At 38.0% G+C, this 26,745-nt stretch overlaps 1 protein-coding gene across 4 annotated transcripts; it reads right to left on the bottom strand.

The window, feature by feature from the left end:
* Nucleotides 1-142: 142 nt before the first annotated feature.
* On the bottom strand, nucleotides 143-26,686 carry rnf24 (ring finger protein 24). Of its 4 annotated transcripts, none has more exons than XM_026303038.2 (7): nucleotides 26,192-26,686; nucleotides 16,274-16,345; nucleotides 14,305-14,454; nucleotides 10,697-10,739; nucleotides 9,949-9,990; nucleotides 4,209-4,288; nucleotides 143-3,534 (listed from the first exon to the last, which is right to left on the bottom strand). In XM_026303038.2, exons 3-7 carry the CDS (start codon nucleotides 14,445-14,447, stop codon nucleotides 3,393-3,395), a joined length of 450 nt encoding a protein of 149 aa, XP_026158823.1. In that variant the 5' UTR covers nucleotides 14,448-14,454; nucleotides 16,274-16,345; nucleotides 26,192-26,686; the 3' UTR covers nucleotides 143-3,392. The 4 variants fall into 4 exon arrangements, with proteins under 4 accessions (XP_026158823.1, XP_026158821.1, XP_026158822.1 ...); XM_026303036.2 differs by lacking the exon at nucleotides 26,192-26,686 and adding an exon at nucleotides 17,455-17,681; XM_026303037.2 differs by lacking the exon at nucleotides 16,274-16,345 and having other exon boundaries at nucleotides 26,192-26,685.
* Nucleotides 26,687-26,745: the final 59 nt, after the last annotated feature.

The raw sequence follows: 26,745 nt of genomic DNA, 5'->3' as shown, positions 1-26,745 counted from the left end.
CGGCTAATGTCATCATTTAGATGCTTTCTACTCCGAGTATCAGTAAATATTCGATGTGAACTGTTGTTCCTGACTGTCACCTTTCATCTTTTTTTGTCTTGTCTATTTATAACGGAGTTAACTCAGAAGCTGCACTGACGTCAATGGTGATTTCATTGGTGAGAAACCATTTATTACTATATTCATGACTGGCTCAGTTTCCTTTTTTTTTTTTTTTTTTTTTTTTAGCCAAAATCTCCTTCGACTCTCGCCTACTGTTTTTTTCTTCAAAATGCAGAACCTTCCTTCTTCTTGGCTGCATGTTTGATTCATAATAGTTCATTTTGGGTGGGCACTTTGTTCAAAGTGGGATTATGACTGCACACGGGGGGAAAAAACAACAACGATGACAAAAAAAACGGGGAGGTTTAGGTGGAAAGGCTTTAAGTTTAAATGTATATAATCAAACACAACACTTAAGATATCTAAATGGCAAGTGTTCAGCTGCCATTTAGTTTTTATGACGGAGCATTTCTTGTGCACCTTACGTATCAATGTACTACTACTTCTAGTACTAGTCTACTTACATTAATACATTTAACAATTGTGAGATCAGTGGCAACTTGACTTGGCTGTTTTCCCGTGAAATCTCCTCATATTCTCTCTGGTGAATCATACATTTAAAAATACAACTATTAGGTGGAACAATGTTCTTTTAAGACCAAGCACTGAGCTTTAAAAAGAAGGAAATAAAAAAAAATTATAAATTAAAAAGAGCCATCTTTGAGGGACATCAGAAATTTTTGGGGGAACGTTAGGTCTCACTTTGTAACATTTACAGTGACACAAGGTCAACAAAACAGTCACAGCCTGATTATAACCTAAAACTAAGGAGCATCAAAATACTGTACACTGACAACTGCACTAATGTTGCTTATTTTGTTCAATCTAAAATCCATATTGTAAACCACTGATTTACTGCGAGACTGAACAGGTTGTGATTATATAAATATAATCCTGGTCTTTTTTGTAACTGTGGCATTTTTTTTTGTTCAAATAAGGTTCAGTGGAGAAGAATTAATTTGAGTTTTGCTGAAGCACGAACAGTTTTCTTATCAGTGGTAACATAGTGCTGCATTGACAGAAGTGGATTTAGCCTCAATAAGGGAAATCCACCAGGTAACAACCAACTACACAGAGGATAGAGAAATCCATCCTTTGCTTATTTAACTGTTGACATTTTTACCTTGCTCTGACACAACCACAAAGGTCATCACTGTGGGTTGTGGGCAGACATTTAACATGATGATGAAAGATTCCAACCACAGAGGTGAAAGTAACTGCTGCCACACAGGGTGAAACACTATCACTTGTTGAACTGCCCATTTGTTGGAAACCTGTGCAATTCTGTCATTGGTCTATTGGAATTTTGTGATGTTTAAAGGCACAATCACTATTGTTTTCTTTTTATTCTTTAAAGTTATCATATTGTATATTCACTTTTTTTCTTTTTTTTTTTTTAAATTGCAACTACTCTACTCTGATTATATTTGGATTGCACGTTGTGCCTTTAAACATATGTACGACTTTCCAAACATATTTCGGGTAAAAGACAAAACCCTATTATTTGAGGTCAGTCGCTGTGAAGCACAGCATTTTTTTTAGGCCCCTTTTAGATCAGCATGTTTCCCCACAATACATTTACCAAATGTGGTTAAAAGAGATGAAGACAAAAAAGATATCCACAAAAGCAGGGCTTAGAGTTATGGTATGTGTGGCACAAAGCAAAAAAAGCACCCTGTACAGAAATAGGGAGCGAAGCGAAAATGCCAGAATAGTGCAGCCAAAAAGCTGAACTACTCTCTATGTGTGTATGAATGAAAATGCTGCTTCATTACAACCTGCTGAATACTGACTCTCTTGCAGCCCAGGCAGGGGCAGCTCCAGCCCCTCCTGACATGCATATATGTGAATTTTACATGACGCATCTTAACCAAAAGATATGCTGATGATATGCTAAGGGCAGTGCATGTGATGCATGCATCTTTCCATCAAGTCATTCGCCCTATGTAGCTGTACCAAGAAATTATAATAAATTAATAAAAAGAAAAATAATAAATAGAAAGACTATTAAGCTAAGAGAACTGCACCTGTATGCGCAGCAAATTTTAAGTTTCTCTCTCTAAAATGAAATAGTCAATTTCTAATTGGATATGCGATTGCAAGTTAGAGAAATTAGTGTAACAATTTGTGAAGTGTCTCAGCTGTGATCTGAAGCAGAAAGACACCAACATTCACACAGCTCAACTTCTGTAAAATACAATGATATAGCAGCAGAGCAAAATAAAACTGGAACAATTATGTCATTTTATAGATTTTTGTTTAATTTTCCCTCATTGGTGTTTGTAAAACGTGTTGTATACAAAACACCAGGCCATATATACTGTTCCTGGTTGAGATAATCACAGCAGGTGAAATGGTTAACTAGAAATTTAGATTTTCTGTTGGAGAGGTCCTAAACCGTTTTGTCAGACCAATGGCTGGGCTGTCAGTATAGAGCCTCCACTCATATAGAAGGGTTAGCTAGTAAATTCCTTTAGTGAAAATATAATTAGCTCACTGTATCATTTATCCTGTTTTGACAGAATAGTAAAAGCCTCTAATAACAGTCACGTTGTATGTTTCAACACATTCAAATCTTTCACATTTTGTCAGACATGAAGTCTTGTGGGTGCTTTGAGCTCAATATTTTGTGTGTGTGTGTGTGTGTGTGCAATCTGAACACAAACTATTGTCCAAATTTCCTGACATCTACTAACATAAGCATTGCTGTCCCTTTGAGATATATATTTTGTTTAAAAATCCAAGTTTACGATTTAAAAATGAAAACCTATGCGGCTTTGTACTGTACACAAATAATGATAAAACAACATGACCTTGCTGCTACCACCACAAGCAGTTAAGATTTGACTTCTCATAAAGTGCTCATTAAAAAAAACAAAACAGAAAAATCATATTTTAGTGTATTGTAGTTCTTGGCTTTTATGTTTTTCATCCTCCTGGTCTTTAGCTGGTGTCCCCAGAAAAGTGCTTTGGTTAAAAAAAAAAAAAAGAAGTTATTGACCACATCATGGCCAAAAAGGAAAATTCTTCTTGATCACCTGTTCTTCATTGTCCGTGAAAGGAAAAACATGAAAACACTTGATTACCAGCCAGAGCTGATACCAGAAAATCCTTCTGTGAACCAATGCAAAGATTAGAGTTGATGATGGCTGCAGACTCACAAGTATGTGCAGAGTAACTCCAGTTTCTCTCGTCTCATATGGACTCATACCAAAATGTACCTGTACAGGTGGGAGTATGAGTGATCAGATGTGTGTCTGTGGTGCACTTTCTGAGAATGTTTGAGTCTGCTACACCAGATTCTCAATGCCAGGCAGAGGTTGTTGTACCGGCACAGGGGGCTCTGTGCTACCAGCCTGCTGGGCGAGCTGCAAGACTGGCATGTTGCACAAAGGGCACACTTTTCTCACCTCTAACCATTTAATGAGGCACCTGAGAAAAAGAAGGAGCAACAGGGACATGTCAAGTCAGGGAAGACAAAAGCAGAGGAAACAGAAAGTGTGAACTTGATTTAGCTTCAGTCAATCAAAGTTCCTAGTCTAGCCTGTATTTAAGGACACAGTCTTCACCAGCTGTTATACCACAAGCCAGCACTTAAACTTGGTGCATAAGGATTTAAATGTAATGCCAAAATTAGTCTGTGATGATTTCAAATTATTGTAGCTATTACAATTTATAACACAGAGTACATCTTGGACACATTATTTAAAAAGAGACCTTTAAAGAACAAGAACATGCATTATGTTGCAGTATATCCCCCAAATATAGATTTGTGTATTGCCTTAAAACCTGTAAGGCCCTAACAAAATTAGAGAGCAGAAAAGAGTTTAAAACTGTGTCACTGTGTGAGTATTAGATGTACATTGTAAAAACATACAGTATATTATTCATGTTCATATACATTTTATTATTGTTGTCTCACGCAGAGTCCACCCATGCAATAACCTGACATTAACTTGTTTACTTTGGTTGTTTGAAATTTTGAAGTTTTTTTTTTTTTTTTTTACTATGCCGTTGTACATGTTCCTGTATCCTGACCTACTCTATTGGAAATTTGTGCTGATCTGTCTGAGTTTCTGTGAAGATCCACAGAATCATATACTTACTTTCTATGGAAGGCATGTTTGCATGGACAAATCCCCAGCTCATCTTTCTGCTTGAACTCCTCCAAGCACACTGCACATATCTGGAAGAAAATGTAACGACAGATTATATTTCTAAAGTTATCACAATAACTGAAGGAACAGTAACAATGAACTACATCAAAATGGATATCAAATCCAATCGTAGACATAACAACAGGTACACAATGATTCAACGAGTTACCATATTATATGGTTAAATCCTTAATCTATGGAGGCAAAAGAGAATACTTGTTTTTTTATGGCTTTCTCACACAACACCCATATCGTATAGATGCTGCACACCTGCACATGCTCCAACATACTCCGTTTTGCTATGGTATAACCATTAAAGTGTCAGTCTTAACCAGCCACCTGACAATGCACCAAACAACACAGCTTTGGCCATCAAGAGAACTGAAAGTTCATTATTTAATTCACTCAGGCTGTAGCTTCGGTTTTCAAGGGAATTGCTTGCATAAATAATTCAAATGTGGCCATTTTAGTAAGCTCTTTGCTGCCTTTGCTTAAACTCTTACCATGACATCAATAATATTAACTATATCACTGTTGCATGAAACACACTGCTGTCATCTCTAACTTGCACCCATGAAATCACAAGCAGAATGTTAATCTGTCTGATCTGACAACAGACAGATTACCTGCTGATTACAACAGTTGAATGAGAAAGTGATGATGGGATGAAGCCAGAGTATCAGTGTTACAGATCAACTACTTTCCCTATCAAGGTTGATTACTTTTAACCTGAACTAAGTGGGGGCTGTGTTAAACGGTTAACAGGAGGAAGTGAGACGGGCGCCAAGGGTGGATTGAATTCCTATTATCTGTGCTGTATTTGTGACATGGCAGGGCTTAAAAGCCTGAAAAAAAAAAAAGCCTTTGGTTGTGTTTTTCTGTGTAGGTCACTGTTTACATAAGGGTAGGGATATACTCCTCATGCCCACACACAGCTGAGCAAGATGATGTAAGTTATCTGGAAGTTGATTTCTAAGTGGTCCTGAAATTTAGCTCCTAGAACTCTTTTCCAAGGTGGGCAAGGAGGCAGTGGAAACAAAGGCAGAACCCAGGACTACTTCCATTACAGGTTGGTGGGAAAAGGTCCACATGTTTTCTGGTGGACTTGGCCTCTTTGCTCCACTATCAACTCCTTGATTAGGGCAGAGAGACAGTGAGGGCTGAAAATTCAGGGAGAGGTGTGAACCTCCCAGCAAACTAACTGCTGTCCAGTGAAAAGAAGTGGATGAATTGACACCTCTCCAGACCAGCACTAGAATTAGTAATGACAAGCACTGCTACAGTATAGATGGACATTTCCAGTTGTGAGAAAGGGGGCAAGCATCTGCAAAAGCAAATGAAGTACAAGCCCACAAAGCATTCTCATCAATAAACCTCAGCAAAAACATTGATGAAAGGGTGTTTTTTTTTATATATTTTGGCTGTCTAACACTGCAACAGTTACTTCTCTAACCACACAGATATTTCTTTTTCTCAGCTCTGTTTTATTGGTGGTTGGATGGAAAAAAGAAGGAAAAGAACAGCGTGGGGGCTCTTAGCTCTCTCCTGAGGATTTTTGGACACAGAACAATCCTCTGTTAAGACGTCTGCTTTGCTGTCTTTATTGATGAATAGATCAGTGTTTTTCTTCTTTTCAGTGCCTTGTCTGGGGTGTCACAGTCACAGCTGAAATCTGGCACCCTTAGCCATTTTGACAGAACCTCCTTTTCCCATTTCAATGAATTAATCCTGTAAGCTTTTAGTTAAAGACTCCTTGTAAACACATGGACTTCTTCTTCTTTTCCTTTCGGCTGCTCCCTTCAGGGGTCGCCACAGTGAATCATCTGCCTCCATTTAACCCTATCATCTGTATCCTCCTCACCCACACCAACTATCCTCATGTCCTCCTTCACTACATCCCAGATCATGGATTTAATCAGAGAAAAAACAAACTATGCCTGTCAGGACAAATACTTTCCTGGAGCTATGAATAAGTTACAAAATAATACAGTTTAATAAATGTTTGTTCCAAGACAGGTAAGCAATAGAGCAATATCAAAACAGGAGAAAAGAGAAGAACCAAGGCTCAAAATCCACAAAGGCCGTTTGTGGTCAGAGTGAGCACCAGATCTACAAATCTGCATGTTTGCTTTCCACACACTTTGCAAACATCTGTACCTTAAGTCCAGGTATAAAACTGATTAATAAACAAATGAATCTGCACTAAGTTACATTCTGGTCATTAATTTGCAATTGACACACACACACACACACACAAAACTTACTACAGACAAAATCACATTAGATCTCAGGCAGTGAAGCATGGACTCATGTGCTAATATGTGCTAACAATGTTCTGTTACATTTGTTTACTTGATCAAAATACAACGTCGGGAGACGTGGGGGGGGGGGGGGGGGGTGTTGCAGGGTGGGAGATCTGAAGGTGCTGTAATGACTATAGGTTGTTGTCTTGTTCAGGGTGTTCTTTGGGGAGTCGGTGGGGTGAGCTAGAGGGAGATGGGTCAGGGAGGAGGGAAGAAGTGTGTGTGGAGGGAAGAGAGGGAGGGTGAGAGAGAGCTGTTCGGTGAGGGGAGTTAGCGTTACTGATGGGCGATACCACAGAATTTGGTATCGATCCGATACCAAGTAACTACAGGGTCAGTATTGACGATACCGATACCTTCTGCACCTTAAAGGAAAATCATTATTGCACAGTGTTGATTAATATCTTTATTGCAATGGCAACATGAATAATGCTCATGAACATAAATACTTGTTTAAATGCTAATAATAAAATGATAAATAAATAGCATTTCCCCTCGTAGTGGGTGAAAAATAGCACCACACAATGCTTCTTTTTCTATCTCTCTTCATGCTGCCGTGCCTCTCAGCACTGAGACGGAGGAGGTCCCTCCACGCTGCAGAGTGGAGAGAGTAATACTTCCTTCTGCAGTGCATGACTGGCTCTGGAAAGCTCTGACATCTGATTGGCTGCCATAATCATGTGATACGAAGACCATTTAAAATACGCTTGGGCTGGTTTTCACACATCCAAAACTCTCAGAAGTGAAAACTAATTGCACGTTTTTTATTAGGAGTGGTATCGAGCGATACTTAAGAAAGTATCGACTCCAAAGTATGGAAGTATCGATTCCAGAGAGTCGATATTCCCATCCCTACTTAGCGTGGCTACGGCTGAAACAGTAGCCTGTTACCTTTTACCTGTTCTGACTAAAAACTTAATAAAGCAAAGTGACAAAAGAACGTCTGCTGGCTGTGAATTTAGCGGGCATTAGAGTACGTTTTACATTTATTATTTTTTAAACACTTGGCCGTCATGTTTTACAGTATTATAAAAGTACAATGTTGTAAAAGATGACGGCCAAGTGTTAAGTAACAAATGGAAAACGCACCTTCAGATCTCCCAACCCCCCCACGTTGTGTGACATTTTGATCAAGTAAACAAATGTAACAGAACATTGTTAGCACATATTAGCACATGAGAACAATCATCAGAGGTCGCTCATTCAATTCTTTTGCAATTCAACACTATAACCTGCGTCATTACGCAGCCTCCAAAATGAGACGTGACTTATGTCACTACATGTGTCTCTCTCGCCTCTGTAAAAGTTCTTTGTTCATTGCACCCCTCAGTTCGGGGTCCCCCTATCGGCCTGGCGCACTTCCGTTGTGTTCTCTCTTTTGCAGCGTTTCTGTTTTGCAGCGTTTCTCTCTTGCAGCGTTTCTGTTTTGCAGCGTTTTTGTTTTGCAGCGTTTCTCTTTTGCAGCGTTTCTGTTTTGCAGCGTTTCTCTTTTGCAGCGTTTCTGTTTTGCAGCGCGTTTGCCCTTGTCGGCCACCGTACATATTCCCTCTACACTGACAGAAAACGTGTAACTATAAATGTTATATTGACTGTATTCCTGGCCATTAACTCAGGAAATACCAAGTAATAAAATTCCACAAAGCATTAGTCTAGAAGTAATATTTAATAATATTTAAATTAAATTATTAAAATATAAATTATTATTAAATTATTTATTGTATAGTGTGATGACAATTTCTATTTCAGACTGACCACAGAGTGATGCCTTTTTTGAGCTTGCTGATCAGCAGAGACAAGTCTTACTGCTGGACTCTGCCTTTTAAGTTCTTCTTTATTCTCAAACGATACATACTATAGCATTTAGTCTGAGTAGCTCAATTACATAATGAGCTGCTGCCTCAGTAAAAAAAGACAGTAATTACACACAAATTGTGAGTGCAAATTGAGATGCCACATTTGCTCTGCTTTTGCACATAAATTAGTCTTGCTCAATCCAGCAATGGTGTGTTATACTAAGCGAAATAAAAACAGCAATAAATATTAAATAGTACAGTTTTCTTTAAAGACACATGATATCAGAGAGTTAAAGGGTGACAGACATCAAAGTCACACTAAAAAACTGGTCGGGGCTGCATGGCATACAAATTTGAACATGACTTAAGCAGTGAGTCGAGCCCATATTAGCACTCCAATTCCAGATATTCCATTAAAATGCTGAAATTGAATCTGTGCACCTCAGTCTGCACTCATGTCTCCAGGGTGATCATTTGGTGCGGAGGTCTGTAAAACTGGGTCATCTACCCAGGCTAGTGTGTGCATGTGTCTGTGTGTATAATGGCCCTTAAACAAACACAGCTTGGTTATTCTGTCACAGACTTCAATCACATGACACCTTCTGATGCTTTCTCTGTTTTCAATAACATAAACAATAAAAGCCTGAGGCCTGATAGGACACTGGGAAATTCCAACACTGCTGATGAAAAACTGTTTATCCTTGTGCCAAAGCACAGATGAAGATGCTATTGTTAACTTTTCATTTACACTCCAGTGTTAAAGGAATGGTGCTCTTGGCTGGGGACTACTCTCTCTTCACTGCAAATTCAACACCATTGTTATACACTGCCTGTAATTCAAACAAGTTCAGCTGCCACTCTGTACAGCATTTCAGAGTAAAAGTAGGGAAGGCAGTCATGACCTAAGCACAAGATGCTAGTTTTTACAAGACAGTAACAATATACACAGTCATTTTAAATTGAATTAATCTTTCTTCTCTGTCCCACTATTTCAAACATTATTTATCATTTAATTTTCATTTTATGAGAAATAGGTAGCCAAATATTTTTCAGTAATGGTTTTCATTGCCAGAATTAACACTGCTGCCAAATTATGGTGGTTTATATCTATTGTTAATAAATGCACCATCTTTCAATTTTCAAGTCTAATTTCTTGATTAAATTTGTAATGTTTTCTGTCATTTTGATACTGTCCTTGCACTGACCAAGTCCCCGCTCATGCTCAGATTTTCTCTGCTCATGCTCAGAACTGTCAGTATGATCTCACCAGCTAGGTGGCCACAATCGTTTCACAAGTCAAAAGTGTTACTTGCTTCTTACTGGCTGGTTTTGACAGGGATGTTGCATAAAAATCCAAGAGCGAGAGGTGTGGGCAGCAGTTTTGGGAGTTTGCGAGCACAGAAAATTTTTCCAAGCTAGTGTTGACAAAAGAAATTACAAAATCTGAACATATAACCAAAATTATGCTCTAAAACTGCAAGTCAGTGCTCTCAAAAAAGATAGTAACAAAACCCAATACTATCAGATAGGTCATGTAAAGAGAAACATATATTTTAAAAAACTGATTAAAAAAAAAAAAAAAACAGTGCTTACCTCATGCAAATTTAGCTCTTTCACTTTTTCCTTCTGAATGACCTAAAAAGAATAAGAAGAGATAAGGACAGATTAGCTACTGTTTCACACCAATGCAGTGATACATTCAGAGAAAGCTGTTCCCTTAAACACAATAAAAACTAAAAATGAGTCTAATGGCTTAATAAAGGACACAGATGCAAAAGTTTTAGAATACAAATGGTGCTTTCTAACAAATGCATGAACATGAATTTAGCAATCTTACAGAATCCACAGAGGACGAACACATCAATGTTTTTAGCTAACAGACAGTCATATACCCTGGGAGATAAATTAGAGTTAATGGTCCCTGTAGCATCTACCTTTCCATTTTGCGTATGTGTGCATGTGTTTAACTTTGACATGTGTGGGTATTTTTGCATGCTGGAATTACATAACTAAAAGACATGAGTCATGTTTAGGCCCACTAAGACTCTTTATATAGAGCAGCTATACTCTGCTGACACATTCAACCACCAAAATGTGAAACTGATTCTTCCAGCTCCTCTTCCTCCCCTCAGTGCCTTCCAGAATTTTTGGTGATCCACTTGTATTCGCCAAAAGCCTATGAATATTCTAATTCTTGAAATACCCACAGCTGTCATGTCCTTTCTGTTAGACAACAGATTATATATATATTTTATATTGCAGTGTTTTTGCTTTGTGTATATCTGTGTGTGTGTGTGTGTGTGTGTGTGTGTGCGTGCGTGCGTCTCACTGGAGTGCTTACTTGTTTGTATGCATAAAGCTCTTTGTGTGCCTGGTGCCGTAACCTGGGTAGACGGAAAGACAAAGCATCTTTTTGATTAGTAAGTGACCTTTTACAATTGACTACATACAGTAAAAGAGACAAACTAGCCATACATCCTGGAAACACAAGAAAAAGGACAAACATGGAAGTCATTTTTTATTAAATACTTGCCTTTCGACATCACTCTAGTCTAGTACATCACTGTGGTACCAAATGGGTATTAAAATTAAAAAGCAATTCTCAATCCATTAATAAAATCATAATTCAGCATACACAGTGGAAACTAAATGTACAAATGGTACATCCCCGAGTAATATCACAAAGAAACAGCTGAACAAAGTCAGAGCCATGCAGATTCTTGAGATAAAACTGCTTTGGTTGTGTATGTTCTGCTGGAGTGCTCGAAAGGTAAAGATTATTTTTGCCTAAGGCGAACTTGAGGCAAAACATTCATGAGACTAGTTTTAGACAGTGTACTGAAACTGTTAAATATTTGTTTTGCTTAAGAGACTAATGTAAGTCAAGTTATAAATTAACAGATATTCTTGTCAAAACAATTAGTGAATTTCAACCAGGATACACTGAATCAGACATTAAAAACATTACTATATGTTAAGGCACACCACAGAAGCTTGAAAAACTCCAACTTAGAAGGAAAGTACAGACAGATGAAAGTTTAAGGCTTATATCAAACTCTTGGTGTAACTTTTTCACAGCTCTTGTAATTGAGCAAAAAACAAAAACAAACATCTCAGTGAATAAAAAAAGAAGAGGAAGAGAATGGCATAAGAAGAGATTCTAACCACTGAGAATGTGATAAAATATGTAGACGAAGGGAAGAAAACAAGAGTAAGAGAGATAGTAGAAATTCATAGGTTTGTAAGATTTACCTCCATTACAAGTAACCTTAACCTCTCGCAGCAGAGTGAGAGGGATCTGTAAAACAAGCAGCACAGTCTAGGAGAGAAACTGACATTTTGAAAGAGGTCAGCAAGTAAAGGTGCAGAGACTCCCAAAGTTGAGTGTGAGGGGGTCACATGGGGGTGGTGGGGGTGTATATATGGCACTTGTCAAAATGGGCGAGGAGCATAATCAATCAATCGAAATGGCTCATTGTCTCAAAAGTTGTCATTCTCGAAATCTGATTATGATTAACGAACAAATAAACTATACAGACTATATACTAGTGACATTGTAACATCCAATTGACTACATCCTGGCTGTTGGTGGAACAATTACTCTGCAGTTTTTTTTACAATGCATGTTCATAAACCATTGAAGGTTTTGGGTTCCTAACTTTCTATGCTATGCTCAAGATTTACTTCTCAATCTGCCTGCGTGCTGCATTGCATATTTCATGTGTGTGTGCGTGTGGACACAAGACTCACTGACAGAGGTTGTAGAGCAGTTCTGTGAGAGTCTGTCTTATGTCAAATCATGTAGGCATGTTTGTCTTTGTAGAAGTAATGACCTGTCACATCAACTCTAATTTAAATTCCTTGGTCCGTCCATTCACCCATCAGTGAAAGACAAGGAGTGATGCTTGCAGGAAAATAAAAAAAAGTCTCCATGCAGGTGGCTTTTGAGGTTTGAATTTAAAGGTGTTGCTCTCAGGCTTATTAAGTTTTTGAAACCAATAAAATACGAAATTTCGGTGAGGAGTCTTTCAAATGAATTGTGTATTCATCATGCCTGAAGGTGCCTATGCTGAAAATGATCTTGGGCTAGTTCCTTTGGGAGACTGCAACTTTAAAAGCCTTTCATGAAGCTAGATCGCTCTTCTATTTGTCTTTAATAAACTGTACATCTTAACTTTAAGTACTTAATCATGGTACTGCATCAAAGTCAGGAAGTCAGAAGGAATTGTGGGAACACAGTAGCAGTTAACCTACTTACCATCTGCCCTGCAAGATAGGATATGACAAGTTGGCGAGGGGTGAATTTTGGTGGGAACTTCTGCCTCTCACGGTCTTAGATAAAAGATGCTGAATATTATGTGTGTTCTGTTTGTTGCTGCCAGGAGAAAACCCTGCAGCAACAACAGCCATAACAATTTAATCAGACCAGTGGTGTTAAAAAAAGAGGGGCAAAGGGGTGACCAGTCACCACCTCCACTTCTCTTTTGCGGGAGACAATAACTTGATTTCACTCAAGGTTCAATGTGTAAAAATGGACTTTTAAAAAATTTATATAGTTAAAAATAGAAGAGTTAAACATCCAAATGCAAATTGATATATCAAAAAAAAAAAAAATTAACACATGTATTAAGATGACATTAAGGCGGTTAAGTGGTATAACTAGTTTCCTTTGACGCCAAGTGCCATGATCATAATGTAGACAAGCAGCTTTGAATTTCAGCTTATTAGTGTTTCTTAATAATTCAGATTATCAAGTGACCAATTGTGCTATTCTTGCTACCATCTCCAAACTGTGCTGTTGAAATGTTTTGCCCTTTTGAGAAATATCATCAAGACAAATATAAAACCAAACATTTCTAAACAGGAGAAAAGAGAGTTTTAACTCAGCCTCACTTAAAAGCCAAGGGAACAAGTGCCATTCAGTATGTTGGCTAGAAACTACATGATTATTAGATATTTCACAAGACTGTTTTGCATAGATTTCAGACTTAACAAATTTAGAGTGCAGTTCCCATTAACATTAAGCCAATGCATTATGAAAAATCAGTACCTGTTATCCCGTCTTAAATATGGATCCAGCCAGCTAGTGAAATAGTAGGTTACATGAGGACATTTCTGAATTAATTTATGAGCCAAAGTGACCTGGCATATACAAAGATGTGTTATGAGGACTGTTGCATAATGACAGGCTGTGAGAATTAACATTCAGCTCTCATTATATTTTACCCATATAAGTAGTAAAAAAAAAAAAAAAAAAAAAAAAAAAAAAAAAAAAAGAAGTACACATGGTCTTCAAGGCCAAAATTAATGCATATTGTAAGTTTAACGTAAATCTAAAACCTGTTTTAAATGTCAGTGTGCAGGAATGAGGTAATAATGAATTTTCATTTGAATGTAAACAAATTTATAGGACAAGCATTTCTCTAAACACACCAGGTCCTTCCAAAGAAACTACATCAAGCGTTCGTTGTTACATTCGTGGATGTAAAGTGTGGTGGACTCTTTGGTTTTGTTCTGGATTGAGAACTGCAAACCTTTAAAGATCTTACATTAAAAACATAAGGGGGGAAAAAAACAAATTAAAAAAAAAAAAAAAAAAAAAAATCACATGAACCATAATGTTTAAACTGAAAAACTATAAGAAAAAAATTGTACATGTACAATGAGAACCCTGCAAGACTAAAAACACATATTTGTTTTTTCCACTGTGGCTTTTTGGAAAGTGGTTGTGCATGAGCAGTTTAATGCACCCACTGTTACTACAACCTGTGTTGTACTACCACCATATTCCTGATTTGTTGCACCCAGAAGACAATGTTGACTAGCCAAAGAATCCCCTGATTATAATACTTTTTTTTACTACAAACCCAAACAATAAACAACATGCACAGTTAATATTCTAAAAAAAAAAAACACCAGTGCCAAAGTAAAAGGGTGCATGGTTCTTACCTTATTAAGTAACAGCAGAAGAGGAGGCTGAGAATGAAGACAAAGATGGCTGTCCCAAAAACCACAATGTAGATATTAAGGGGAAGGTTCTGGAACCCTATATTTGGCATCCTGAAACTGTAGTGCGGGAAATCGGAGCTCATGGATATTCTGCACGGAGAGAGATAAGAAGCATAAAGTTCAGAAGTGTTTCCACCCACTTCAGCATACCCAATGCATTAAGTAAACCTTTAAACATCATGACACAAAGAAAAACTGAAACTAAGGGCAACTGAATGAGGTACTTTAAATGAGTTTTACTTTCAATATTACAGGAATTTATTTTAGGGCTTGGTTTGGTTTACTGTAACTGTTGGTGTTACCCTTTAACAAAACAACTGGTATTAGGAACTGTGTGTATGCTGCTTAGAGTGACATTTGTGGGAGATCAACAACAAGCAAATTGAGTCAATGTGTGTATGACAGCACATGTGAAAGGAATACAGATCATCCTTTCCAAAAATGCCAAAATGCAATTTATTTTAACATACAACCTGTCACAGCATGAGCTAAAGTTGCAATACAGCCCTTCATAATCTATCCTAGTAGTGCACCTCTAGTGTCTATACGAAGAGATGTATTCCATGATGATTATGATCTATACATTGACCTCCCAGTTTATTATTGGAAGAATAGAATAGAAACCCCATTAACATAATGCAATACAATTCCCACAACACCACAGGTTCAACATTAAAAAAGACAATATAACTTTCATAAAGGTAGGCTTTACAACAGGACTCCTGTATTAAACTTCATTAGTGTTAGTACCTAATGAATTGCCATCTGGGTGTATGTATTAGGGCTGAGTTTTTTGAGTCCTGTCTACAGGGGCTTGGTTCCCCCTACCATAGCAGCTGGTGTCTATCAGCTGTTCTGTTCTGATAGAAGTTGAAGACTTCAAGACAGGTAAAAGGGTGGTTTGGTCTGCACAGACTAACAATATAATTCACATTAGGAAATATATACACTTTGTTTCTTAGTCCCCACAGCTCCTCTAACTAATGAGCCAATGGCCATCCCTGTCCAGCTGATTGACAGCTCAGAACTAGCCCCTCACACCCAAAGGTTTATTTAAATTGGGCAGATACCCAAACCTCAAAATCTAACTACAGCAAAAGCTAAAATCAGGGAAATGGTGCAATATGCCATAAAAGGAAACCAAGATAACATACTATATGTCATTTATGTCCTACATGGGTCATAGACACATGTAGCACTGACCACAGTACTTGACCACTCTATTTACAGTCCATAAACATGGACCAGCTAGCGAGAAAAAGGGGTCTTTTTGTTTTTAATTATATTATTTATTACACAGGTCTGAAATACATACTGTTTTCAAAGCTACATACTATCACTTTTCTGCTGACAAAATGACTTCTGAAAACCTATTCCATTTATTTATACAGTGCCACATCACAAGAAAAAAAGTCAAGGTACACCAACGTGTGATCTATTGGTCCAGTGCTTTTACTCAATATACAAAAGGGACATGACTAGACAAGTCTACACCTACTCTGAGAAGAGGAGGAGGGGAGGACAGGAATAACTTATGCTCCTTTTGAAACCCTGTCTTGTGCCCCTCCCCTTCCCAAGCACCAAGAGCTTCGCTCCTCTACACTCCTCTGGATAGTGGAAACATTTGTGGGTTTTGCTGTGGTCATTAACAATCCTTTCTGCCAATGATTTCACCATATGTGCATCACAGTGGCCCATAATTTTACTCTCAGTTATATAAGGGAGATGTATCACCACGGTGAGCTAAGGTTTCTTATCATGTTTAAGATATGCTCACTTCTGCACAGCTTTACATAAGCCCAGGATTCTTGGAAACACTCCCGGCTCGTGACATCAAAACAGACATGACAGGATTAGTAACTTCAAGTTTCTTTTCCTATATATGTTTCAGTGTCTCACTACAACTGACCTCCACCCCAGCAGGTCCACTTCTTATATCTTATATACAAAGAGCTCTTGATGTCCAGAACATAAGCAGCCACTGGAATGCAGGAGAGGAAAATGGATTAGGGTAGATGCCTCCAAAATGGTTATTGGCACAAAGGCCAGATTAAGCCTGAGTATTTTACTAGTGTTGTCCTGTAAAAGCTGAGCACAATCTGCATGCAGTGAAAGTGAATACAGCAGATGTAAGGGCCAAGCTAAACACTCTAAAAGACAACAGCTTCATATCTGTGAGGTTCAAATGGTGGCTGAGAGACAGTGTCCATAACAAACAGCTTTGACACTGATGACTGAGCTAGTGTGCTAATTCTATGACACAGACAACAAAAGGGTGGGTCACAAGGCAATAACAGCAAGTCTTTTTTCAGCTGCTCCCATGATGACACAGGAATAAGATAACTGCGATTTTAGATTACACAGTTTTCTTTTTTCTAACACTGACAACTTGTTTTCAGGAAATTACTAGTTAGGCCTGAAAATGTGAGCCACACCCACAAGCTGAGGCATCCTGAATGAAGACAAACCTCCATGCAGGTCTGTGAAACTAAGTCCAGCTGCATTGTGTTTGGGAACAGTGAATATAGCTATAGTAATGATTCATCAGTTTTATATCAAAACAGTGAGAGAAGCAGGTACAGATGGCACACCACTTTAGCCACTGATTTTTCCATCTTATCAGCTGCACGTAAATCATGCAATTACTTTTATACTCCTTACTTTCCAAATTAGAAAAGCTCAATGCTAAAGAAATCCTGCTTCTCTTGCTCTCTTTACCTCCAAACACAGCCCAGACAACATCCCCTTGCTTATCTGAAAACACACATGCTGCTGCAATACAAGTTTTTCAAACAAATGTCTGGAGATACATAAAAACAACACAATAATTTCCAGTTTTCATAGAAGATAATTTAAGCATTGTTATGCCATCTGGACTTCACTCGATTCGTACATTTTGATTAACAATCTCATACAGGTCATAAGGTGACAAAAAGTATGTATGTAGTAGCATGTTCCAATGAAACCTATACACTTAACTAATAGTTCTCCAGCTAGCTTAAAAAAACTGGACTGTTATAACCTCACAAGGCAAGAATGACATCATTATAACTTCCAGAAGAACACACATAAATCACACATATACTGTACCCGAGCGGTGCCTTCATGCTGAAGAGTAGAAAAGTCTAGACAGATCTATAACACAGGTCCCTGTGAAGTGACATGACTTATTCCTGAGAGTGTGTGTTGCCTTCTGTTGACTTGTTTGGATTATAGCCCTGATACACCCTGTTCAAAAAGGCTCCATGCCAAACTCAAGTCCTTCTCCACTCGGAGTCCTGCTCTCTCTCTCAACTCAACCACAGCAACATCCCTCTGCTAATCTGAACCCACAAAGATACTGCAGAGAAACATGCTTCGAGCATGTACAATCAAACACCTCTGGGGGAATATGAGCCCTGCAAAGTGACAGCCCATATTACAATACATAGTAAGAACAGAGACCACTATGGACTAGATGAAAAAAAAAAAAACAAAAAACAAAACACTTCTGCCATTTCTATTTTGAATAATCAAAAAACCTATAGTAGATGACATCCTGCATTACTAATTGCTGTTTTCACAAAATGGAAAAAAAAAACAATTGTTTAAGATTAAATAATCGTCCCTTTATTGGAAAAGGTTATTAAGAAAGTAATTCTGAGGTGTTAAAAGTCTTAAACGACAAAGTGAATAGAAGCATGTGAACTCAATTATTTTGCATACAGTATACTGTATAATAAATGCATGACCTGGCCCAGTTATGTATGACATACCTAGCAAATGTTGCTGTGGTGCTTACAAATTCAAAAACCTGAGGCAGTGACAGCAGGACCACCATACTGTACCACCTAATACAGAGACATAAATCCACCTGTGGAGGTGAAGGGACTGCTATAGTAAAGATTTAGGACATTTAGGAAATGTTAGTATGTCTGTACTGATCATGTTAGTCAAGTTAAATCAAGTTAGACAGAAGATACTATGAGGCTACCTCCTTCACTCTGTAACACTCCCACAGTATCAAGATTCACTGACCTTGAGAATCCTGGGTGCATCAAGTGATCTAGAAATCCAACCCCTTTGCAGTAAACAACATGTTAAAAAACGCTTTTGGTGTAGCTTTCCTTAAAACACAGGGGTGACTAAATGAGCCAATATGAACTGCTAAACTGTCACTACCAATACATAAAAAAAAAAAAAAAAAAAAAAAAAATCATCAATGAGAAGCGATAAGGCATTAAGTGATTTAAACCATTTTTTAAAACTGAAACTAAACTAAACATACAGTTGACATATTTTAGAAAAATGCCAACACATCCGTAAAGGCAATAATAGATGCCTGAATAGTGAATCTGGTGAATCATATTCTCTGGCCTTTGCAATCACCAGATCTCAACCACGCTGAACACCAGTGGGAGAATATGGACAAATGTTTTAGACAGAATTCTCCAGCACCACCATCAAAACAAGAAATGGGCAAATACCTATTCAAGAATGGCATTAGTCCTTCAAGTAGTGTTCAGTACAAGTACAGCCCACTAAAGGTCTTACTGAGACACTTAGTCAGGTTTTAACTTCAGTCACAAGTCTGTGGTTTTCAGAAATTTTTAACAAACGTCACAGTCATATTTTCAAAAAATTCCAACATTAAAAGCGGAACATAGTATAGACCTGTACTTCCCTGATGCTGTGTAGAAGCAAATCAAGGTGTGTGGTAGGATTTGGTAACAACCACATGTAATTTTTCAGAACTTTTGCAATGCCATCTCTTCCTTTTTTCATTTCCATTAAGCATTAATGTTGAAACCTGTCTGGTTTAAACTGATGTTGGCAATTTCAAGTTGTAAATGAATTCTTGAATTACTTATTAAATATTTATTGAGTGTCATTTGTGAAATTTTATCTGTGCATTAGTAAACAAAACTAAATGTTTAAATAAAAAGAGCAATAATGCATTTTATAGAGAATATAATTACATGTAGGCAGCACAGTGGCTTAGTTGTTTGCACTATTGTCTCACAGCAAGAAGGTTCTGGTTTGAAACCCAGCAGGGGCCTTTCTGTGTGGAGTTTGCATGTTCTCCACATGCTTGCATGGGTTTTCTTCGGCTAGTCCAGCTTCCTCCCACAGTCTGAAAACCATGTATGTCAGGTTGACTGGTGATTATATATTGCCCATAGGAGTTAGTGTGAGTGTGCGTGGTTGTCTGTCTTTATGTGGCCCTGGTGACCTGTCTAGGGTGTACCCCTGCCTTTCACCCAAAGAGAGCTAGGATAGGCTCCAGCAGTTCCCTGTGACCCTAAATATGAATAAGTGGGTATAAATAATGTATGGATGGATAATTACATGTGCACCTTGAGATGTTGGCTTGCCTTTTATTGTACCTTTGACACAAAAAGTTAAAAAAAAAAAACAAAAAAAAAGTGGTCTAAGCTTTGCACAGTCCTAAATTCTCTCCCTCATGCTTTCGGCTATTAAATAGCTTCCTTCCTGTGTATCTAAAAATACCCCCCTGTCCTGCCCCCTCTCTCTCTTTAAAACTGAGGAGACACTCTGGACATGAGCCAAACATGCACACTTCACTGCATATAAAACTAGTTAAATGAAAAACTTAATGTTCAATGTGACAATGTTGACAAGGCTATCTACTGTGTAACAATGAGAGCTGCTCACAGCCATAAATGCAAAGTTATTTGTGAATGCATATCACATAAAAGATGACCCACAAGAGAAATAGAGCATTCACATGACCTAGTGGCAAACAGTTTCTCCAAGCTGAAAAGTGCAGATGTGATTTGCATCTGTTCTCCTCATCCCACCACATTTCCTGTCACCATACACCTCTTTTTCTCAGACATGTTGACATGGCCTCACCCAATTACATAACAAAGCTACAAGCCCATGCACAGTTTATCACATTCATGTGAAATAGCAGTGTTTAATTAACCTTCACATTTATTGTGCAGTTTCCTGTGATATGATGGAACAAATGAAGTACATTTTCAACTTCTGTCAAATAAAACATACCTGTAGTAAAAGGTAGGCATGTAGGTAGGTGAAGGTAGGTCTTGGGTTTTCCAGGCCAAGGATGATGGGCATAATATAACGAGTATATAAAAATCCTATTTTCAAGGTTCACAAACGCATGACTCTATTCCCAGTGGTAGTTTTAAAACAGACATGCTCACACAGATTAGGAATGAACTGCCTGAAAGTAAAACAGAGACTATATTGACTTTCTACAAAACATTTAAATAATGTTTGGGTACCATAATTTGTTCTATAATATAAACACTTTAGTTTGATAGTGTTTATTTAGACCTGTTAATCATCATATGTTTTCATATTCCAGTATTTCCATACCAGAGCCACTGTTTTGGTTATGAAGTTAGGAGGAAGTATCCCTTGATAAGTTTGGTGACAAAGTAAAAGGACTGCCTAATAAATTCAGCTTGAAATACCACAGAAAATGTATACATTGCCAATAATGTGGAAAACTCAGCTAGTCACACTAACATGATTGAATGCAGAAGCATGAATCATCATTTTCCAGTAAGTTACTGGTTTATTAACTATCTGTGTAACAAAATGGTTTCATTTTGACCAACGCGATGTCTAAGAAAAGGATGCAAACTTCCTTAAAACAATTCAAAATAGATTCAAATCAGAGTTTACACTGACATATACCAGCTGTAAGAGCAGCATTTAAGTAGTAGTAGGGTACAGAGAAATTAAAACATTTAAAGACTACAGGACCAACCACATATTGGTACCAAAATGTTGCCAACATAACTAGATTCAATCAACCATAAGTGGTTAATGAAATGTAGCCTAATCTATTGTTATTTTCCAATATGGTTATACACTGTAGGAATTTGGACCGTTGTTTTTGTATTCTATTAATAAATATCAAATTACATTTAAGCAACCTCTTTACTAGTTCTTTTCTGGAGTTTCTCACATCACATTTGCAAGATACTGGCTGAAAGAGAAGTGGAAATTTCCATTAGCAGCCACGGCCGGCCATGAGATTTGCACATCTGAAACTTAATATGCCAAAGGGCAGCAACTAACACCAGGGCCTCAGAGGCAGACCAAGAGCCACTTCAAAATGTACTGGCTATGCCTGTGGTAAGTGAAATACCCGCATTCATATTACCCTGAATGCACACACCAAATTTTCAGCAATGTGAGTGAGGGATGTTGTTGGGCAAATGTCACTTGTCTATCTGATCCACACAATAAAAACTAAATGTTCCTAGTTATTATGTTTAATGATAAGAGTGGCTAGTTAAATCATCCTCTTAGCCAGTGAGAAGGAAAAACAGTCTCAAAGCAAACATTATGTAGACCTAGGATACAACTGTCAGCGAGGGGTGAGGAAAACTTTGAAAAACACCTTTCTCTGTTTAAACTCAATGCAGTGTTGGATTATGGTCCTTCCACAGAGAAATCAAGACTGATATTGATGATCATGTACTCAATTACTTAGGAAAGTGTCCAACAGTAATTCCACTTTCAAGCCTTGAAACACACATTACAAAATGCTTGTTTTTCCAAACGAGGTCCAAGGTCTACAGTAAGTAGGTCACAAAGAGTTATGAGTCCAGTTACAGAGATGTGGGAGGTACAGAACTTGAGTGGAGCTGACAAGTTCAACCTAATGTCATCTGCTCATAAAATTCCAATCACTACATCTGAAGTTACTCCATGTACCGGCCAAAGCATGCATCGAACTATGATATCGATATGTCATGTCTGGTATGTTATCATGATTTAATCACAAAACTTTCTTTTGTTTTCAATCTCCTGTAGCGCAATAAATGCTCAGTGTTGTACTGTACTTTACTAAAGGATTTACTAAAAGCTCTTTTGTAATAAGTACGTTATGTTTATAACAGCTATGACTTGTCATTACCATACATGCAATGTACACGTTTTTCCAGCTACAGAGTGACACAGTCAAGGAATTTAGTCCCTCATTAACCCCCAATTAACCCCGTAAATACTATGTAGTCAAAACCAAATTCGAGTTTTAGACTAACCTCTAGCCATCTATGTTACACTACAGCCAGTGGCTTATAAGTAAGTGAACAACATTCAAGACAGTTTGTAGCTACTTCATTCACAGGTTTATTATCCATTACTACAATCAACATCTCAAATAACTGAAGAACCAATAATTCAGAAATACTAACAAAAGTACAGCATATTTTAACTGAGCCTTAAATATTATGACCAAAAAAAATAGGTTTACTGCCAACAGCACCTTAAAAGATCCAGAAATTGTGAATACAGTGGGATCAAATTTAGAATGCAAGGAAACAAACCATAAATAGGACAAACCATAACAAACATCCTAACAATTTTTTGATATGATCAAGAAAGAAAGCAAGCTCTCCATGGTTACTGACGTCAAAATGAAAAAGCTTGTTGCGAGCTTTCCTGTATTTGCTCTTTTACTCTCTCCCTCCCTTTGAAGCCCCTCGTCCCTCACTGGACTCTGACAGTAACACAAGCTGAGACAAACAACAGGAACTGACACACACAGCTGTCTTGTAGCACTCCTGTCTCCTCCTATCTAGTGTCATATAGGGTTTTTTAGTACTCAATGTCACCTCATTAACTACAGACATTTTGACCCTCTTTTTGTTTTCTACCACATTTCAATCGATTTTTGTGGGCTGTTTGTTGACTCTTGCCTAAGATACACAGACACATGCACGCATGCACAAACATACACACTCAAAATCGAATGTGATGAGTTATTTCATATGGAAAAAAATATTACAGTATCAAATTAACAAGCCAAATCCCATGCAGTGTCAAAGACACTACTACCTACCTCTACTTTAGAGAAACAGGACCCTTGGTTTGCAAATTGAAGGGTCACAGCAACTATAAATACATGCTGTAGTCATGTGAGGTTGAGTAAGTCAATTTGAAAATAACGTGAACATAATACATGTCATATCAGTACTTGGGGTTATCTGCTACTGACCTGAAGGAAATAAACAAACAGCCTACCTTAGACAAAACAAAATATACAAAAGGTGTGAAGTTCACACACTTTCCCTTTTGTCTGTTTTCCAATGGCCAATGTATACCACATGAACTTCACTATTGCAATACTTCAATCAATCTATTTGAAAGGTGGGAGACATAATTCTAGATAAGGGTTCCAAACATGGTATTACCTTACATTCTTCTGTATGTTACAAATGAGATTGTCCTAATTGCCTGTACATGTACTCACCTTTCTGAAACATTTTTACAAGCCCATTCAATACAAACCTGGGGGTTCTCTGGTAATAACATGACGCAGCATTAACAAAATCTGAACATGAGTGGTCTGAGGTATGAACGGTGAGTGCATCTCTGCTGACGACTTGTGATCTGATCACTCAAGACACATTTTAAAACCAAGTGTAAATTGATGAAGACAGACTAGTAGGTGAGCTATTTTGATAATGATGTCATGTCTGACCAATTTTGTAAAGTTTTGAAATGGTAGTCTCCATAAAGCTAGAAACCAGTAACGTGACATTCACACTCACTTTACACTGTGGTTGCGAAGCTTTGGATAACATGTGAGAATGGGTGCCGGGTTTGAAATTCTTTCTGTAGCTCTCTTTTACCAGTTGTTATACAAATATTTGTGGCATTTTTCATATAGATTACCGAGTACAACACCACTAATGTCCTCTAGGAGAGAAAAGGTGCACCATTATCAAATGTGGTCAGCTTTTTACTTGAGTATGTCTGGTCCAATCCTTACAAACACTTAATTTACAACACGATCAGACAACATGCTGTACAAAGCTCTTCTTTTCAAGCATGATTCAACACTGAGGTCAGTCATTGTTTAAATCGCTTTCACTTATTTTTCAAAATATTACTATTTATTTATGCTGAATTGTATGTTTGTATATAGCAACATTTTACAGTTATACTTTACCTGCTCTTTTCTGAATAAACATTGCACAGAAAGACTCAAGGTTGTGCTATCTTACCTTTTAGAAATAAGTGGAAGTGTACCAACTGTTCACACTATTTTAGAGAATATTTGTAGTTTATATGGCTCTTTTCAGAAAACAGATTATTTGGAAATGTACTCAAATTTACTGACCCATAAAATAAAGTGTTACCTTTTTTCCCCCTTATTTACATTACGCTTGAAATAACCTTGAATGCATGACAGCCTCTAAACATAAATACTTGCTGGCTGCTTAAAAAAACCTTTTGTGCAGGACGTGGTTGCCGTCCTAAGGACAGCATGGAAAGATTAACGTATTAGAACGTTTTGTGCTGTACAGTCCACTTTCTATCACTAATAACCTTTCCACATAAAGATTATCTTCGACTACATGATAGCTGCTTCCACGTTAAAAAATAAATAAATAAAAAATTACCCTCAGGGTGATATGGTTCATAAACAGGACTACTTGCCCAATAGGTTGTATTTTATTAAAGAAGTCAGGACATTCAGTGACCTTATGGATTTTTCTCTTCATCCTGGTTTATCTGTTCATGTGTCTAAGGGTGTCTATGGTGTCACTTGCAAAGATCAGTTCACAGAAAGTTCAAATCTTACATTTTTTCACAAGCATGTGTGTAACCCTCTTGTAAACACTTAAATAATCTCCAAATGCATGATAATGTTTTGATAACATGACAATACTAGAATACTACACTTCCAGGCATTGTTGCATACTCGTGTAGAGGACTGTCAGTGGTATCAGTGTGAGAGGTCATTGCACCTAAAAGGTAAACTTAGGTGTAGTTCTCCATCCACCAGTTACTTCAGCGTAGGACTCTAGGCAGTCAATAAACTCTTTTCAACACTATTAATCAGAAATCTTTACATTCAACATATGAAACATCTATCCTTAGAGCCTTAAAGGACAGAGGAAGGCTAAAAAGTATGTTGGTCAATAGTGTGATTTCATGTAATGTTCCTGGTAGTTGATGCTGTTAAAATTAGTGAAGATCATATGGTTACTTGTCACCAGCTTACACAGCAAGGAGTCACGGTAGACAGCTATCCAAACATGATTCAGCCATGATCAGAGCTGCATGGTTCAGCAATACTGCTGGCATCCCATGAACACTTCATCAAGTACTCGTTTCTATCCCATACACATTAAGGATTTGCACAAAGTTACTTCTCCCTTAGTGCTGCCGGAAACGCAGAGTAACCCCTACTGTTTTTCTACCATGCTTTTTCACAAGGGTCATCCCTGTCTCACGGCGAAGTGGGCTGAAGTTTAAACCCCGGTGGGTGCACTTTCTGTGCATGCACTGACTGTAATGAGTGAAACATGTGGTGTGCCAGGACGTCGCTAACACAGGGGGCGCCGTGAGAGCTAACTTTAATCACTGCACGCAATGCCATCCACACAAATACAACCTGGCACGTTTATGTAGCAACTAACAGTATTTTTGTGTGGACGTTGGCTATTTTAGGCCGGGAGAGAGCTGGGCGTGTGCTCGCTAACGTTAGCCAACAGTGTTATTTAATTATTTTACGTTTTTGCTAGCTAGCAGCGTTACCACCGGCTAACCTTAGCTATAAACCACATAGCGTTACTTAACGTGACTCCGGTTCATTTAATTACCAAAATAATACGAAATGGGATGAAGTCTATTAACAATAAAATAATAATACACATTCCCACAATCTCCCGAGAAGTCTTTATGACAATACATGACACACAGTATAAACTAGTTACCAAAAAAACATAAATCATACGTTTGACTGGTCTTTAATGTCGAGATGTGGAGGCATTGAAAGCGTGTTGTCACTTTGCAGCTATTAAATTAAGAAAAAGGCAAATCCACTCACCAGGGATTCCCTCAGTTCCAGAAGCAGCTACGTTCCCCTGCGTTTCCTCAAAACCCGGGGGTAGCTTTAAAAAGGGGGACAAGTCGTCCCAAAAGGGAAGAGCGTCCTGACAGCGAAACACCGTCTTATTTTAACTTAACCAAGCCCTCGCTGCGGGACGACCTCATCACACAGACCCCGCCTGTGATACTGGCGGTGGTGGCGATGTGGGTTAATAAGAAGCCCCTGGTGTCAGTGGGAAACAAAAAGGAAGATTAATGAAGAAAGCGTCTAGCCAACAGTGGTGGATGAACGTCTGTCGTTGGCAGACAAGCAGGAGATCCCAAAAGTGGCTTTCTCGTCGTTATTTCTCAAAAAAAAAAAAAAAAACAACCTTGTCGCTGCCAATCTGTTCGTTTCGCACGTAAACGTCTACTAACCCACGGCCACCAGTGTCTAGATCCCACCTCCTCCCAGTCGGTTCAACATGCACAGACCGATGCCGCTGGAGGATTTGAGGACAGCGTGTACGAGGGGGTGTGATGCTCGTATGAGAGAGGGAGGAGATGCTGCAA

Source organism: Mastacembelus armatus, chromosome 1, assembly GCF_900324485.2.
Source record: "Mastacembelus armatus chromosome 1, fMasArm1.2, whole genome shotgun sequence".
NCBI lineage: Eukaryota > Metazoa > Chordata > Actinopteri > Synbranchiformes > Mastacembelidae > Mastacembelus > Mastacembelus armatus.
The sequence above is the reverse complement of the archived record's forward strand: the minus strand, read 5'-3'. Positions and strand labels throughout refer to the sequence as shown.